General features: G+C 40.4%; 1 protein-coding gene across 29 annotated transcripts in view; it reads left to right on the top strand.

The window, feature by feature from the left end:
- The window catches only part of LOC110531782 (nuclear factor 1 B-type), a 94,426-nt gene extending 86,774 nt beyond the window's left edge, over nucleotides 1-7,652 (top strand). For all 29 annotated transcript variants that reach the window (XM_036987638.2, XM_036987633.2, XM_036987637.2 and 26 more), the window contains one exon: nucleotides 1,610-7,652. In XM_036987638.2, the coding sequence (XP_036843533.1) occupies nucleotides 1,610-1,711 (102 nt within the window). In that variant the 3' untranslated portion in view covers nucleotides 1,712-7,652. The remainder of the gene's footprint in view (nucleotides 1-1,609) is intronic.
- The last annotated feature ends 7,013 nt before the right edge of the window (nucleotides 7,653-14,665 follow it).

Below are 14,665 nucleotides of genomic sequence, written 5' to 3'. Positions count from 1 at the left end.
GAAAAAAGCCCTGCCCAAATAGCCTCTGTCTGGTGTTTTAACCCTTTATAGGACTGGATCTGGCTTCTAACATTTTCTACTTAAAAATGTAGTCAAATTTTCTGTTTCTCTCGCGCTCTTTCTTTCATTCTTAGTCTCTTTCTCTCTCCTTCCCTCTTCTCCTTCACTCTTTCCTTTCTTGTTTTATTTTCTGAGTCTGATCTCCTTAGAAACATGTGTTGAATATGTGGTTCCCATTGGTTTTAGTCGAGGCTGAGCCACTCGGAGAAGTGTCTTGTATGAAATGCAGACCAGATCATTGGACACCATTCATGGACGGTGACAGACAGTCGTGTCAGATGGGACAGCCTCGGGGGGGGGGGGGGGGGCACTCCTCTCCTCTTCCCCCCTTAGGTCGTCTTCCTATCCCACTGACAACAATAATCAACTTTCTTTCTTCTCTCTCTTCTTTATCGAGGAAGTCTTACATCTGCATGGAAACAGTGGAGGGCCTTGGTTAACCTACATTACCTTTCCAACATATCCCTCATTCTTTGCACCCCAAAAACGCTATATCCTCCTCCTGTCTAGTGTCTGTGTACTTGGCTCTGTATATAGTGTTAGCCTATAATGTAGCAATTGTGCAAGACAGGTATTGCAGATGTAGTGGGCGGTGGGGGTAATTGATTAATTATTCAACATGTACGTGTCATTGAGCCCCTTGAGAACAACACACTGTTTGTTTCGCAGGCAGACCGCGTTTTCAGTTTGCGCCTCCCTGCGAACAATCGCTGTGTTGTGTTGCATTAGCGTGCGTTGAATGGGGATTGGGCGGATTTGTAAAGACCCCTACCCCCCCTTCTGTAGCACCATTGATCAACACGGAGAGGGTCTGTTGATATGGAATTAGGTGTGATCCTCGCTTGACATCCTTCTCAGAGGAATCGGTGGAAAACACCGGAAGCACTTTGTCTGACTGTGTCCCCCTCGAACCATAGACTGATTAGACTAGACATAAGGCCTTTACATCATTCCTCCTGGGTAAAGCAAACGCACTGGGCACACACTGGTTGAATCAACGTCGTTTCCACGTCATTTCAAGGGATTTACTTTGAACCAACGTGGAATCGACGTTGAATTGATGTCTGTGCCCGGTGGGAAGTGATTGGGTGAGAGGGATGAGTCGATAGTGGACTTGGGACATGCCGTTGTCAAATGGTCTGCATGAACATTTTGTTGAAATAGTTTTAGGGGATATTCATTAAACATTGCCATAGAATCTGATTCGTAGAAATGTGATTGGCGGTACATAATAATGGCGGATGTTAACAGCACATAATGCTAATTACTCAGAATTGTGTTCTGCCTAACAAAATAATTGGGTAGTTGAATTTGGTTTTTAACACTATGAATAAACCCTTTTGTCCCCCCCCCACTATCCCTCTAAAGTGTAACGGTTCATTTAATAGTGATGTGTTACAGTATGCAGCAAATGTAATGACTTGCTGCAGAGCACTTCATCATTGTGCGTGTAGAGCATCTGATTGGTGCTGTTGTCTTCCGATGCTCAGTGCAGGCGACTCAAAACCCTCTTCTGTTCTCTCCTTCTCTCTCTGTTGTGTTTCCACAGTCCTGGTACCTGGGCGAGCTTAGTTCCATTCCAAGTCACGAACGGGACTCCGATTCTGCCAACAAATGTCCACCAGAACTACAGCATAAACATCATTGGTGAGCCCCCCCTCCTCCACACAGAGGCAGAGAACTGAAGACCCGTCGGGGGGGGAGAAGTGTCGGCAACGGGGGAAATAATCAGCAAGCAGCACTTAAAACAATTGCGTTTGTCCTTTGTCCCCCCCTCCCCCCTGCCCTCCACCCTTTCCTCCCCAAACCCCCCCTCCCATCGGGACATTGGCCAAGAAGACTTGAGTTGGTTTGGAGTGAATCTGAGCCGGTCCGCTCTAGCTTAACCCTATGCCATGCCAGGCAGTCATTGTGTGAGAAGAGCCTTTCCATTCAAAATGCTGTGACGTATTCTGTACAAAAACATTTAGATGCCTTAATATTTAGCATGACAACTCTTAGTCTGACGGTGGTGGTCTTCTTCTTCATTCTGTTGTTGGGAGTTTTTAACCTTGGTTTACAAACAGGGGAAGTGATCTGAAACACACAAAGGCTGGCTGGTAGTAGATTACCCGACTGTAAGTTATTCAACTCTGACCTTTACCCCTTCTGCAGAAGAGGCTCCCATGTCAAACTATTGACTATGTAACCATAGGAACAAATTGTGAATTCAGTGTTTTTTCTTCTTCTTTGATTTCAATTTACTGTGATACAATTTTTATTTTGTCTGAAACTCGTTATCCTGTTGATTCTGTACTGCTATCCACTTAAAAGTTAGTTATACTCCTTAGAGTTGTGAACTCTTACTATGGTAAAAAAAAAGAAGAGAAAGACACTATATTTTTAGGTTAGAGATTTGACCCGTTTTTTAAGAATTCGTATCTCCTTTAGAAAAGGATTTTAAAAAAAAGACAAAAAAATTATCTAAAAATCTCGAAAGAGGCAAGTGCAATTGAATTTTTGAAGGGAAGCTATGTCTGTCAGCCCTAAGACTCTAAAGGAAGGGAGGGTAAATATGAAATTTTGTTGTTTTAAATACATAAACGTAAAAAGGTTTAAAAAACAAAACAAACATTTGATTTGATTTCAGTCGCATTTCTGTGTATCTAAATATGGAAAGTACAGAATACTAAGCCTGTAATGCAGTGATGTGTTTGAAGGTGCGCATTAAAGCTACCTGTGCAGAACTGAATATGAACAAGACAGCACTTCTATTAAGCCCTACTCAGTCTCATGGGGAGCTTTTTATTTATTGTGAGAGAAGAAAAAAAAGACATTTAAAAATGCTTTTTTTTTATTGAAACACACGTAGTGTATAAAATGGCATCTGAAATCAAGAACGTATGCATTTGGCCATCATCTTATGAAGCTTGTGTTTATAATATGACTTGACGAGGGGGAAAAAGAAGAAGAATGCAGGCTGTTGAAGTCATTCATAAAAAATGTGTGTGTATGTCACAAAAAAAAAATCTACACTTTTGTGCAACCCTGAACCTTCAAGGTTGCAGAGGGTTGCACATTTTGCTTCTTGAACACTCACGTCCCAGATACAGTGGTGTCAGTCCCTGAAATCTAGGATTGTGCACGGCAAATCTATTGCCTTGGCCTCTCTCCAAGTCCAGATATATTTCTATGACAAATCTCTCCAATACTCTTAATTTGCACGATGACATACTAGTCCACATTACGTGCCTTGCCTTTTGAACATAGAGACATCACTACACTTGTTTTATTGCTGCATTTATTACCATTATAGAAAAGAAATTAACATTTTTATGATAAGATAATTGTTTTGTACTCTGAATGACAATTGTGACATTGTTGATTTGTAACTTTTTCATTTACTACTTTATCTCACAGTTACGTTGCATATCAAGGCTGTGTATCGTCGCCGTTTTAAAGTTTATAATCAACCATCATTATTTTTCAGTATTTTCGGTGGTTTTTTAATAACCTTTAATTTTTGTTGTTGTTTTTGTCATTTCGTTTTTTTGTTTTTCATCTTCCAGTTACTATCGGGGAGGGAGGAATTCAGACGTATGAAAATTATGCAATACCAACTTTTGCCTATGTAGGTAGTGCTTATAGATGCGTCAACTATTAGAGGCTAGTTTGGAGACTATTGTAATGCATCTATTTTGTTGATATTGTTGATTTTGTTGTTGTTGTTGTTGTTGTTGTTGTTGTCCTTTTTTAATTGACCAAAGTGGGGACTGCTTTCGATGCAGTGTATGACAAGGTCTTTGTTAGTGTACTGAGAGATGGAGAGACATGTTTCAGTGTGTTTTGAATTCTTGGTGGGGGAGGGAGGGGGTATTTTTTCGAACCTTACAGTTTGTCTGCAAAGAATGCACCCGTTGGTCTCATATGGCTGCAAAGTCACTGATCTGTCTACGGTGACAAAATGTACTCTTTTTCTTTCAACTTCCCATCTGGGGTGCTAGCATGTGAGATTGACTAAGCTCATTCTCACAGGAGAGACGGCTTGACTTGAGTGTGACAATCATTTCACAAAAAAAAAAAAATCATAATATTCACATGAACCTTAATCAGGCCCGCAATTTCAAACTGAAATCATACCGCGTACTTGTGAAAAGCCAACACTTTGCTCATACCACTTGTACGCAGGAAGCTATATTAGCGTTAACCCTTAACAATCATCTGTGCCATTCTGTCAGTCGCTGTGTGCAATTCCCAAGTAGATGCCTTAAACTATATATAAAGTTACCTGTTACACATGTGCTACAATCAACAAACCGACAAATGCTTGTGAGACCGGTCAAATCAGAATACAGGAAGTATTTGGAAGTAGTCAAATTTATGCACTAGATCTGTATAAATCCCAGGGATAACTCTACCCATTTGGGGGGAGTTATTTTATCGCTATAGGGAGCCTTGTATTTTATCATGTAATAAGCTATGGACTACAGAGGAAGGACTATCTACTATTTTCCTTGTACTCTGTAGGGCCAGAAGAAGAAGAACAAAAATGGAGCCCTTGCATAGCACATAGGCATTGGTTAATCGTCTTCCCCAAGTGTGTTGTGTCAAATATATAACTCGTTCATAATAAATAATATAATAAATAATAATAAAATATATAAAGTCGTACACATAAGAAACAAAAACAAAATCTCAGGCGTTACGGGGCATTAAGAATTCCAATGATTACTCTCCCACTTTGTATTATGATAAACTACTTTTAGAACTCAAATAGACACTATCCACATTGATGTTTTGTTACCTGTTTTGTTACCTGCCAGAAAGTATATAAAACGTATTAAACTCAAGTCAAGCTTATTCTCTCCTCCTTCACCCAAGACACTTATTCTGATTTTGTGAAGAAAAAACAAAAAGCCCCCCCCCCCCCCCGTTCTATGTGCACTGTTCTGCCTTTTTTTTTTGAGTGAAAACGTAAGTGCTTTGCAGCCTCTGGCCACTGGAGACCCCACTGAAGGACATTTTCCCCTGAGTCAAGTGTGATAGAAACGTGTCAGATGCGGTGTTGAAAATTTGGGTAGAAGACTGTGTGTATATAAAGGTGAATACTGTGGTGGCGTCGATAGCAGTAGTCCTTTGGGGTCCGTTTGTGGGTAATGTGTGTTTTGAGAATGTGTGAGTATGTGTGTGTGTGTGTGTGTGTATGTGTGTGCTTGTAAGAGAGAATGTATGAGGGATAGAGAGGTTGAAACTACACAATGAGCGAAGATGAGGGTATTTCTATTGAGAAGCCTGCCTTATAGGCAGGAGTTTGTACACTGTAGTCTTTTTCAAGATTTTTTCTTTGACGCCCTTGTTTGTAAATGTTTTCAAACATCTTGGGGAATATGAGTCAATTCCATTTTATGAAAAAAAGAAAAAACAATAAATTGGTTGCGGAGGCAGGACTTGAGTTACAACTCTCCAGCTTTCCCCAAATAATCGAAAATAAAAGTATTTTATCAATTTTCCATATTCCTGTATTTAGGGGAAGTATCCTATACAGAACCCTAAAATGTAAAAAAATATATATGTTTTTTTTAAATTGTGTTTAGTGCTTATAAACTTTCCATTTTGGAAACATTTCAGTAATATTTTAAATTCTTGTTTTTGTTAGTGTGGCCATAGTACAGAGTGTGATGTGATTATGTGGTTTTGAATCCATGTCGGAGAGCGAGAGAAATAGAGGTTTGATTGGGGTTCTATGTTTAACGGTAGGGGATATCTATTCATGTCACTTTACAATAAAGTCACCTGATTTGAGCCTACCACCAGTGAATACCAGGGTAACGTCTTAAGTGACATCATAGGTTGTTCTACTGTGCTAAAGTGTGTTGTGTCAATCGTACGTAAGTCCTCCTTTAGAAATGTGCCGTATAGCGTTTCGCTCAGAAAAATCGTAATTACAGGATGATGCAACAATCCGTGAGAAGTTTGGCGCTAGCATTTGACAATGTTTTGATATGTCTATTAGGGTTTTGGAACAGGCATGTGTATGGAACATCAAGCAAGTAGTTCCGCTGTGAGGATTGGTTGATGTAAGTCCTTTGTGGCCCCCAGGCATCACACATTTTTTGCACTTTCCATAATTTAACCTACATTTGATTCAAGCCCTTCAAGTACTCGTATAGAAATTGCCCTTAGATTCTCCAGACCTTTTATATCAGTGTTTCACTCATGGTATATCTTTCATAGATGTACAGGTATTGGCAGTTTTTTTTTGGTTGCACACATTTTTTAAAGGTAATATTTATTTTCAAAGGGCTACTTTAATTTGATCATCTCTGGACAGTATGTACACAGGTGAAACCATTTTCACAGAATGACATGTAGGCCTACAGATAAGGAAGGTTTGGTAGAGATGAGTAATATTCAGTTATGATTGTTGAACGCTATCCACGGTCAACCGTTCAGTTAGTACCTTATGCAAGGAGGACCAGTGGCAATCATGCAATATCTGTGTAGTTCTAGTTACTGAATGTTTAGTGCTCTAGGGTCTAAGAGGACAGATGGATGGCCGAAAACGCTTTCAGGAGGTGTGTTTTTACGCAAGCAATAGACGTGTTCCATGTATTGATTATTAACATCAGGTTGTTGTTGTAAGCAGGAAACATAAAAACCAGCATTTTATGTATTATTAATCACCAAACAAAATATATGATTAATTCAGTGCCTGTTCAAGCTCACCGTGTCAGTGGAGTGTCCATTGTTAATAAATCTGAAATCTGAAAAAGTTCAACAACTTAAAATGAAGCGGTATGTTTGGGGCGCCTTGGCGTGTTCTCCCAAATCTTTTGTTGTTTTGGTTTGAGATGTGGCTTCACAAGAGCGTTTTTTTTTTTTGTGCTTCATTCATTTGAAGGTCTTGGTCAACTGGGTGCACACGTCTCATGCTTGCTCTTTGAGGGGGAAAAACTATGTGTACATGTCATTTGGACAGTGTATTTATTTAGATTGTCAATTGCTACATTATGTAAACTAATGTCATTTAGAAACGAATGCTTGCAAACTTCTCCGCAGGGTTGACTTCTTATGGGTCTTGTGGCACTTTTACTCCCTCTGCGCACACATTATTACGATGGCGAATCACTTCAAGGTGAATTAAAAAAACACAACAACAACAACAACACCAACGAAATAATGTAACAGTCTCCAGTAGTGAATTGTAGTAACACTGCAGGTGTGTGCAAAAGGTCTATGTATGTATTGAATGTATGTTTTAGAGAACTTTTGAAATCTTTTTGTTTATATCTTGTTATTTTACAGTTTAGGAACCACAGGTATCCGTTGTGAACTGTATAGCGAAGGCCTTGATATCCCTTCTTTTTTTTAATTGATTTTAGAACACTAAAGCAGTAGGCAATGCCTTTTGAGATGGTTACATTTGGTGCAGGGGCTAAAATTGCCACAAGATTAAAATCAATGTAAATAAGGCTCAACATTTTTTTTGTGATTGTTACTGTAATATCCAGCCTATACTGCTAGCAGCTGTTTTTACTGCAGTCAATTACTGGACGTGGATATATTTCCTATGCAAAACTGTTTAAACAATAAAATGAGCTATGCTACAAAAATGTCTGTTGTATTATGTCTTCTCTGTGTCAGTTAAACATCCCAGGACTACATACTTCCATACAACTGTACCTTTTTCATTTTGGAATAGTTACTTTGTTTTAAGTCAACTGTTGGAGACACTCACTTGGCTAAATGACAACACTCTAAATGTATTATCTGTTCTGTGGTTGAGACATCAATCACAATGAACGAGATAACATGCCTAGAGCATCAACGGACTTCATCACTGCATTCAAAAGGGTTGCAGGCATTTTTATTTTATCAAACCGATTGAGAGCAAGGAAAGGGGGAAGATTGGTATGGAGAAGTTGTGTGGTTATATTTCAAGCTAATTGGTTTCTTTGTGGGTGTCTACACATTGGGCCTTTTAACTTGGAATATTCTGATATTTGTTGAGTTGGGAGCTGACTGCAGACAGAGGAGCTAGGGATGTATTTCCCCATGTGGGTCACTATGACACGACCAGTCGTTACTCAAAAAAAGTAATATTACTTGTTACTTCTTTCAACAATAACAAATTACTTGACTTATTACTCACTGGGGAAAATAATTAGTTACACTAATCGTTATATAACTTTTACGTTACACCCAAAATGCTGCGTATCCTCACTCAGAATAATGTCAATGTTATGTAGGCCTATACACCAACACAAGTAACCTAATAATGACAGACACAAAATCTACTATACACCCAGCTACAAGCTTGTTCAGCTTTCTCTGGGTTACAGCCTTGGTTGTTTGGATGAGGTAGGCCTACAGTTATCTTCAGCAGCAGTGATCAAGGGGTCTTTCGCTAAGAGTTTTGTCTTGGCGTGTTACTTTTGCAGGTGCTTCAAGAGATTGGAAGGTGTTTCTAGCAGTGGGGAGGTGTTTCTCACCTGGGCACAGTAGACGGTTAACAGTTATATTCAATTTGTCTTTCTTAACCAATCAAAGTAATGGGAGTACTTCCAAGCGGAGAAAACGTTTCAGACACAATTTTTCATCTCCCTTGGCGAGAGGACGTCAGACGTAGGACGAAAACAATTAGAATCTGGGGCGGGGGGATTTTAAATATTGCACCAACAGGGAATAATAATCATCACAAATATGTATTTGGATCAATAACTGTAATTTGAAGGGAATGATAACAAAAGTAACAAAGTAACTACATTACGACCTATATTTGATCAGTAACTGTAATAGGAAGGGAATGATAACAAAAGTAACAAAGTAACTACATCACGACCTATATTTGATCAGTAACTGTAATATTATTACTCAAACTGAAACAGTACTCTGTTATATTATTTTTTTACAGCAAAAAGTAATATATTTACTGTGACGCATTACCCCCAACACTGGTCATGACTATGAAACATTGAACTCCTAAGCCCTTCACACAGACCTAATGGGATTCTGGACATTGCATAAGGCACAAAGCAGGCAAACACTCCTATTAAAGCCAACCAAAACCCCATTGCTATGCTCTACAATATATCCGGCCATCAAAACCCCCACCGCCGTGCCCACAAGATAAGCCACTGCAAAAACAAAAATGGCTGCCGCCGCATTTGCTCTAGGACAGGACGCTGTGGAGACACACATGCCATGGTTCTGATCAAGGTGAAACTAGCACCTGGCCTTGAGCACCGAGCTGAGTTCATTTGGTCTATAAAAGAAGAACAACATTGTGCCGGACTGATAGAAAATTACCCCGATGTATAATAGTAATCATTATGCCATTTATCAAAATTGGCCAGTTAAAGTCAACATCTGGCTTCAATAGAGGAGCTACAGTCTGTAGGGTTTTGGCGGTTCTCGTATCGTACATATTTTCCATTCTTTTTTTATCAAAGCCTGCTGTCAGTGATTTGAAGAAACTAAATAGATGGCGATTCGCTCTTATTAGGTTTCTCGGGCCTCAAGTAAAGGGGATTTCATGATTGCCTTTGTTTTTGGGCTTTTTTCTTCCGGGGTGGACCTTTTGTGGAGGCTCGTGAAACATGAAGCTCTTCCCTGAGCGCTCTCAGTAAACTACTGCAGTGTAAAGAGAGAGTGAGGGAAGGAGGGGAGGACGGAGTTACTTCAGCAAGACAGGAACAACCAGTTCTCTAACACAAACATGTGAGTACCTACAGGAACTAAACCCTGGGTGCAGTCAAACAGAGAAATGTCAAATAATATGTTTACAGTTCATTTTGAAAGATCATACTTTTATCATGATCTTCTTGAAAATGAGACGCTACACATCAGGAGATTATTCTGCCTAAATATCTAAACAGAAAGGTACAGTTGATAGTGAAAGTGTACACACTGTTTCTACTGATCTACACAACCTCAAATATGTATTTTTTTTCATTACAACTGTGAATAATTTTGAATAAGATTCTACTAAACTTGCACAACTCTTAGGGGAACATATGTCCATTGCTTTTGACAAAATTGCTCAAGCTCAGTAAATCCATTTAGGAATCATTGATGGACAGCAATATTCAAACCTTGTCTCTGATTTTCAAGTCAGGATTCAAGACTGGACCATTCAGGAACACTGCAACTTTTTTCCATGGATAGGTTTTCAGAAGACCACGGCGGGTTTTCCTTTAATTTTTTACCAGGGCTTTTCTCCTTCTATATTTATTTTGATCCTGACAAACACCCAGTCCCTGCTGTTGACAAGCATACCCATAACATGATTTTGCCACCACAATACTTGAAAATACAGAGGATCAACAACATTGCATTCACTCCACATTACTGGCCTGTGTGACAAAGTGAAAAGAAGAAAGCCAGTGTTAAACAATCCACTCCAAATCATCCATTCTGTTTACAAGGCCGTTAAGTAATACTGCAAGTCAACACAGCAAATAAATAAAAAATTGGGCCTAAATGAAAAACTATAGGTTTTGGTCAAATCCAATACAACACAGAGTGAAACCCTCTCTATTGTCAAGAATTGAGGTGGCAGCATCATGTTATGGGTATGCTTGTCAACAGCAGGGATGGAGAGTTTGTCAGGATCAAAAGAAATTTGAAAAGAGCAAAGCCCAAGTAAAAAGTTGGGATAGAGTTGTATTTTTCAGCAGAGCGATTACACAAATTGTAAAGACAAAGACACACCAGAATGGCTTTCCAAGAGATGTTGAGTGTTCCTGTCCATTCTCAGTCCTGGCTTAAATCTGCTTAAAAATCAGAGACACGGTTTGAAAATTGCTGTCCATCAATGATTCCCAACCGAAGTTAGCACTTGAGCAATTTTGACTAAATTAATGGATATATGCTTCCCTAAGTTATAAAATGTAGGTAGAATCTTATTAAAAAGTATTCACAGCTGTAATGGCTGCCAAAGGTGCTCTCACTAAGTATTAACTCTCGGGTGTGAAGACAAACACAATCAAGACATCTTGTTTTTTACATCTTATTCATTTGGAAAATGCTTAATAATTGTATTCACTATGAAAATGTTGAGGGGTTGTGTAGATCTGTAGGAAACAAATGACATAGCTAACATTTTACAGCAGCAAAATGTATAGACGGAGCAAGGGGTGTGTATAGTTAATTAACTAGGCACTGTACGTATTTTTTTATATCAATAAAACCAATCATAGCTTAATTATTTGAAAAAAAAAACGCTGACAATTCCCATACAAATTGTCTTCCTTTTCCTAATCAAATGTTTTTCCTTGTGGTATGACATCCACAATCAACACACTGAGGCCAATTAGTGTGGGACATATAGGTTTGGATGTTCTTCAGACCGTGGGATTTACACACATATTGAGGTGTGGAATAGAAACAGGTGTTCGGCTGTGCGTGTTTTTGTGTGCGCTTGTGTGTGTTAGGAGGGGGTTAAATGGGGGGGGGGGGGGGGGGGTTGTATTGAAAAGTCCTCCTCTCCTAGACTCTTCAACGTGGTGGATTAGCTCCACCAGTTTCCCATGGATCCTCTTGCGCAGCCCCCTGCCTATTTGCATAAGGCACAGACAAGAGAGATATGACAAACAAACCTGGCACAGAGTACCGGCTGGCTTTTTCATTAACTCCCTCCTCTCTGAAGAACCGTGCCCAACACCACACAAACACATGGTCTCTCTCAAACTGTCACACCATCGTGCATTCAGACAACAGGGGGCGCTTTAACTCAGGAGACGACAGAAGATACTGCCGGTCTGCTATAATGGGATCGGGGCATAGCTGTACAGCATGTGCCAAATGACAAAGTCCGACCACAGTAGAGACATGTAGGCCTATTCTTCATTCGATCATAGTGATTTGCTAGTGAAGGAATGTCAACAGCAGGATCCCCAGGAGAAGGTGAGACAGGTTGGTTTTCGTTGTTCTGCCATTTCCCCCAATTCCTTCTTTGTAGGAGACCTTGTCCTTATACCCCTGTACATTACATCCTCCTTCACGGTGGTAATGTTCACCTTAAAAATTTTTTTACCATACAGTGTACATCACATAGCTGTGCTGCACTGCTGTCGGGCAGCCAAGTTCCTATCAAGGCCCAGATTTATGGCATGAGATGCATTCCTTGGCTGCGGTGGGGAACGTTTCGTTGAAATATGAGAGGAGATGCAGGGAACACAGTCGGAACACAAATGACAAGCTTCACTTCGACTTACCCCTTGTCCTGTTACTGTAAGCTATGTACAGTATATTTTGCTATAACTGGGGCAGGTGAAAAGTAAAATGTTATAGTGAGTGGAGTCAAACATGTAATATATTATAATACAGTAGTTGAATGTGTTTGGGTGAAAAACTATAGCATTTTTCTATGTTATCGAACAATCATCTTCAGAGGAGGAACTATTCCAGCTATGTGCCGTCTGTCCACCTCATCAGCACGGCTTGTCAGATGATAACCAAAAACAAAGAGTAACTGTAACCCAGCTGTCATGAAAACCTTTCAAGCGACCACAAAACCCTCTTTTGTTACTGCTGACATGCAGCTTTCACCCTCCTAAATTACATTGGGATTAAATATGTTAACCAAGACTCCTTCCCTCTCCCTCTCTACTCATGTCCAGTCAAATTGGATGCAGGTGTAGGCTGCAGGAGGAGAAAAGGAAAACCAAACTTTTTTGTATTATTCTGGGGCATATGGCTGGCAGATATTTGATTTATTTCACCTTTATTTAACCAGGTAGGCAAGTTGAGAACAAGTTCTCATTTACAAGCGTACAGTCAATAATACAATAGAAAAAAAAAGAAAGTCTATATACAGTGTGTGCAAATGGCGTGAGGAGGTAAGGTAATAAATAGGCCATAGGAGCGAGGTAATTACAATTTAGCAAATTAACACTGGAGTGATAGATGTGCAGATGATGATGATGTGCAAGTAGAAATACTGGTGTGCAAAAGAGCAGAAAAGTAAATAAAAACAATATGGGGATGAGGTAGGTAGATTGGATGGGCTATTTACAGACGGCTATATAAATCAAATCAAATTCAATTTATATAGCCCTTCTTACATCAGCTGATATATCAAAGTGCTGTACAGAAACCCAGCCTAAAACCCCAAACAGCAAGCAATGCAGGTGTAGAAGCACGGTGGCTAGGAAAGACTCCCAAAAAAGGCCAAAACCTAGAAAGAAACCTAGAGAGGAACCAGGCTATGAGGGGTGGCCAGTCCTCTTCTGGCTGTGCCGGGTGAAGATTATAACAGAACATGGCCAAGATGTTCAAATGTCCATAAATGACCAGCATGGTCAAATAATAGTAAGCACAGTGAACAGGTCAGGGTTACATAGCCGCAGGCAGAACAGTTGAAACTGGAGCAGCAGCACGGCCAGGTGGACTGGGGACAACAAGGAGTGTGTACAGCTGCAGCGATCAGTTAGCTGCTCAGATATCTGATGTTTAAAGTTAGTGAGGGAAATATAAGTCTCCAGCTTCAGCAATTTTTGCAATTCGTTCCAGTCATTGGCAGCAGAGAACTGGAAGGAAAGGTGGTCAAAGGAGGTGTTGGCTTTGGGGATCACCAGTGAGCTGAGATAAGGCAGAGCTTTACCTAGCATAGATTTATAGATGACCTGGCGACAAGTATGTAGCGAGGGCCAGCCGACTAGAGCATACAGGAGGCAGTGGTGGATGGTAGATGGGGTTTTGGTGACAAAACGGATGGCACTGTAATAGACTGCATCCAGTTTGCTGAGTAGAGTGTTGGAGGCTATTTTGTAAATTACATCGTCGAAGTTCGGTAGGATAGTCAGTTTTACGAGGGTATGTTTGGCGGCGTGAGTAAAGGAGGCTTTGTTGCGAAATAAGAAGCCGATTTGAGATGTTATTTTGGATTGGAGATGTTTAATATGAGTCTGGAAGGAGAGTTTACAGTCCAGCCAGACACCTAGGTATTTGTAGTTGTTCACATATTCTAAGTCAGAACCATCCAGAGTAGTGATGCTAGTTGGGCGGGGGCGGGCAGCAAACGGTTCAAAAGCATGCATTTAGTTTTACTAGCGTTTAGGAGCAGTTGGAGGCCATGGAAGGAGTGTTGTATGGCATTGAAGCTCGTTTGGAGGTTTGTTAACACAGTGTCCAAAGAAGGGCCAGATACAGAATGGTGTCGTCTGCATAGAGGTGGGTCAGTGAATCACCCGCAGCAAGAGCGACATCGTTGAAATATACAGAGAAAAGAGTCGGCCTGAGAATTGAACCCTGTGGTACCCCCATAGAGACTGACAACAGGCCCTCCGATTTGACACACTGAACTCTGTCTGAGAAGTAGTTGGTGAACCAAGCGAGGCAGTCATTTGAGAAACCAAGGCTGTTGAGTCTGCCGATAAGAATACGGTGATTGACCGATTCGAAAGCCTTGGCCAGGTCGATGAAGATGGCTGCACAGTACTGTCTTCTATCGATGGCGGTTATGATATCGTTTTGTACCTTGAGGGTGGCTGAGGTGCACCCGTGACCAGCTCGGAAACTGGATTGCACAGCGGAGAAGGTACAGTGGGATTCGAAATGGTCAGTGATCTGTTGGTCAGATATCAAGCGCATAGATTGAAAGTGGTGGTGTAGTTGGTTGTCC

Source organism: Oncorhynchus mykiss, chromosome 9, assembly GCF_057628025.1.
Source record: "Oncorhynchus mykiss isolate SJ-2025 chromosome 9, ASM5762802v1, whole genome shotgun sequence".
NCBI lineage: Eukaryota > Metazoa > Chordata > Actinopteri > Salmoniformes > Salmonidae > Oncorhynchus > Oncorhynchus mykiss.
This window is presented reverse-complemented; position numbering and strand designations above follow the sequence as displayed.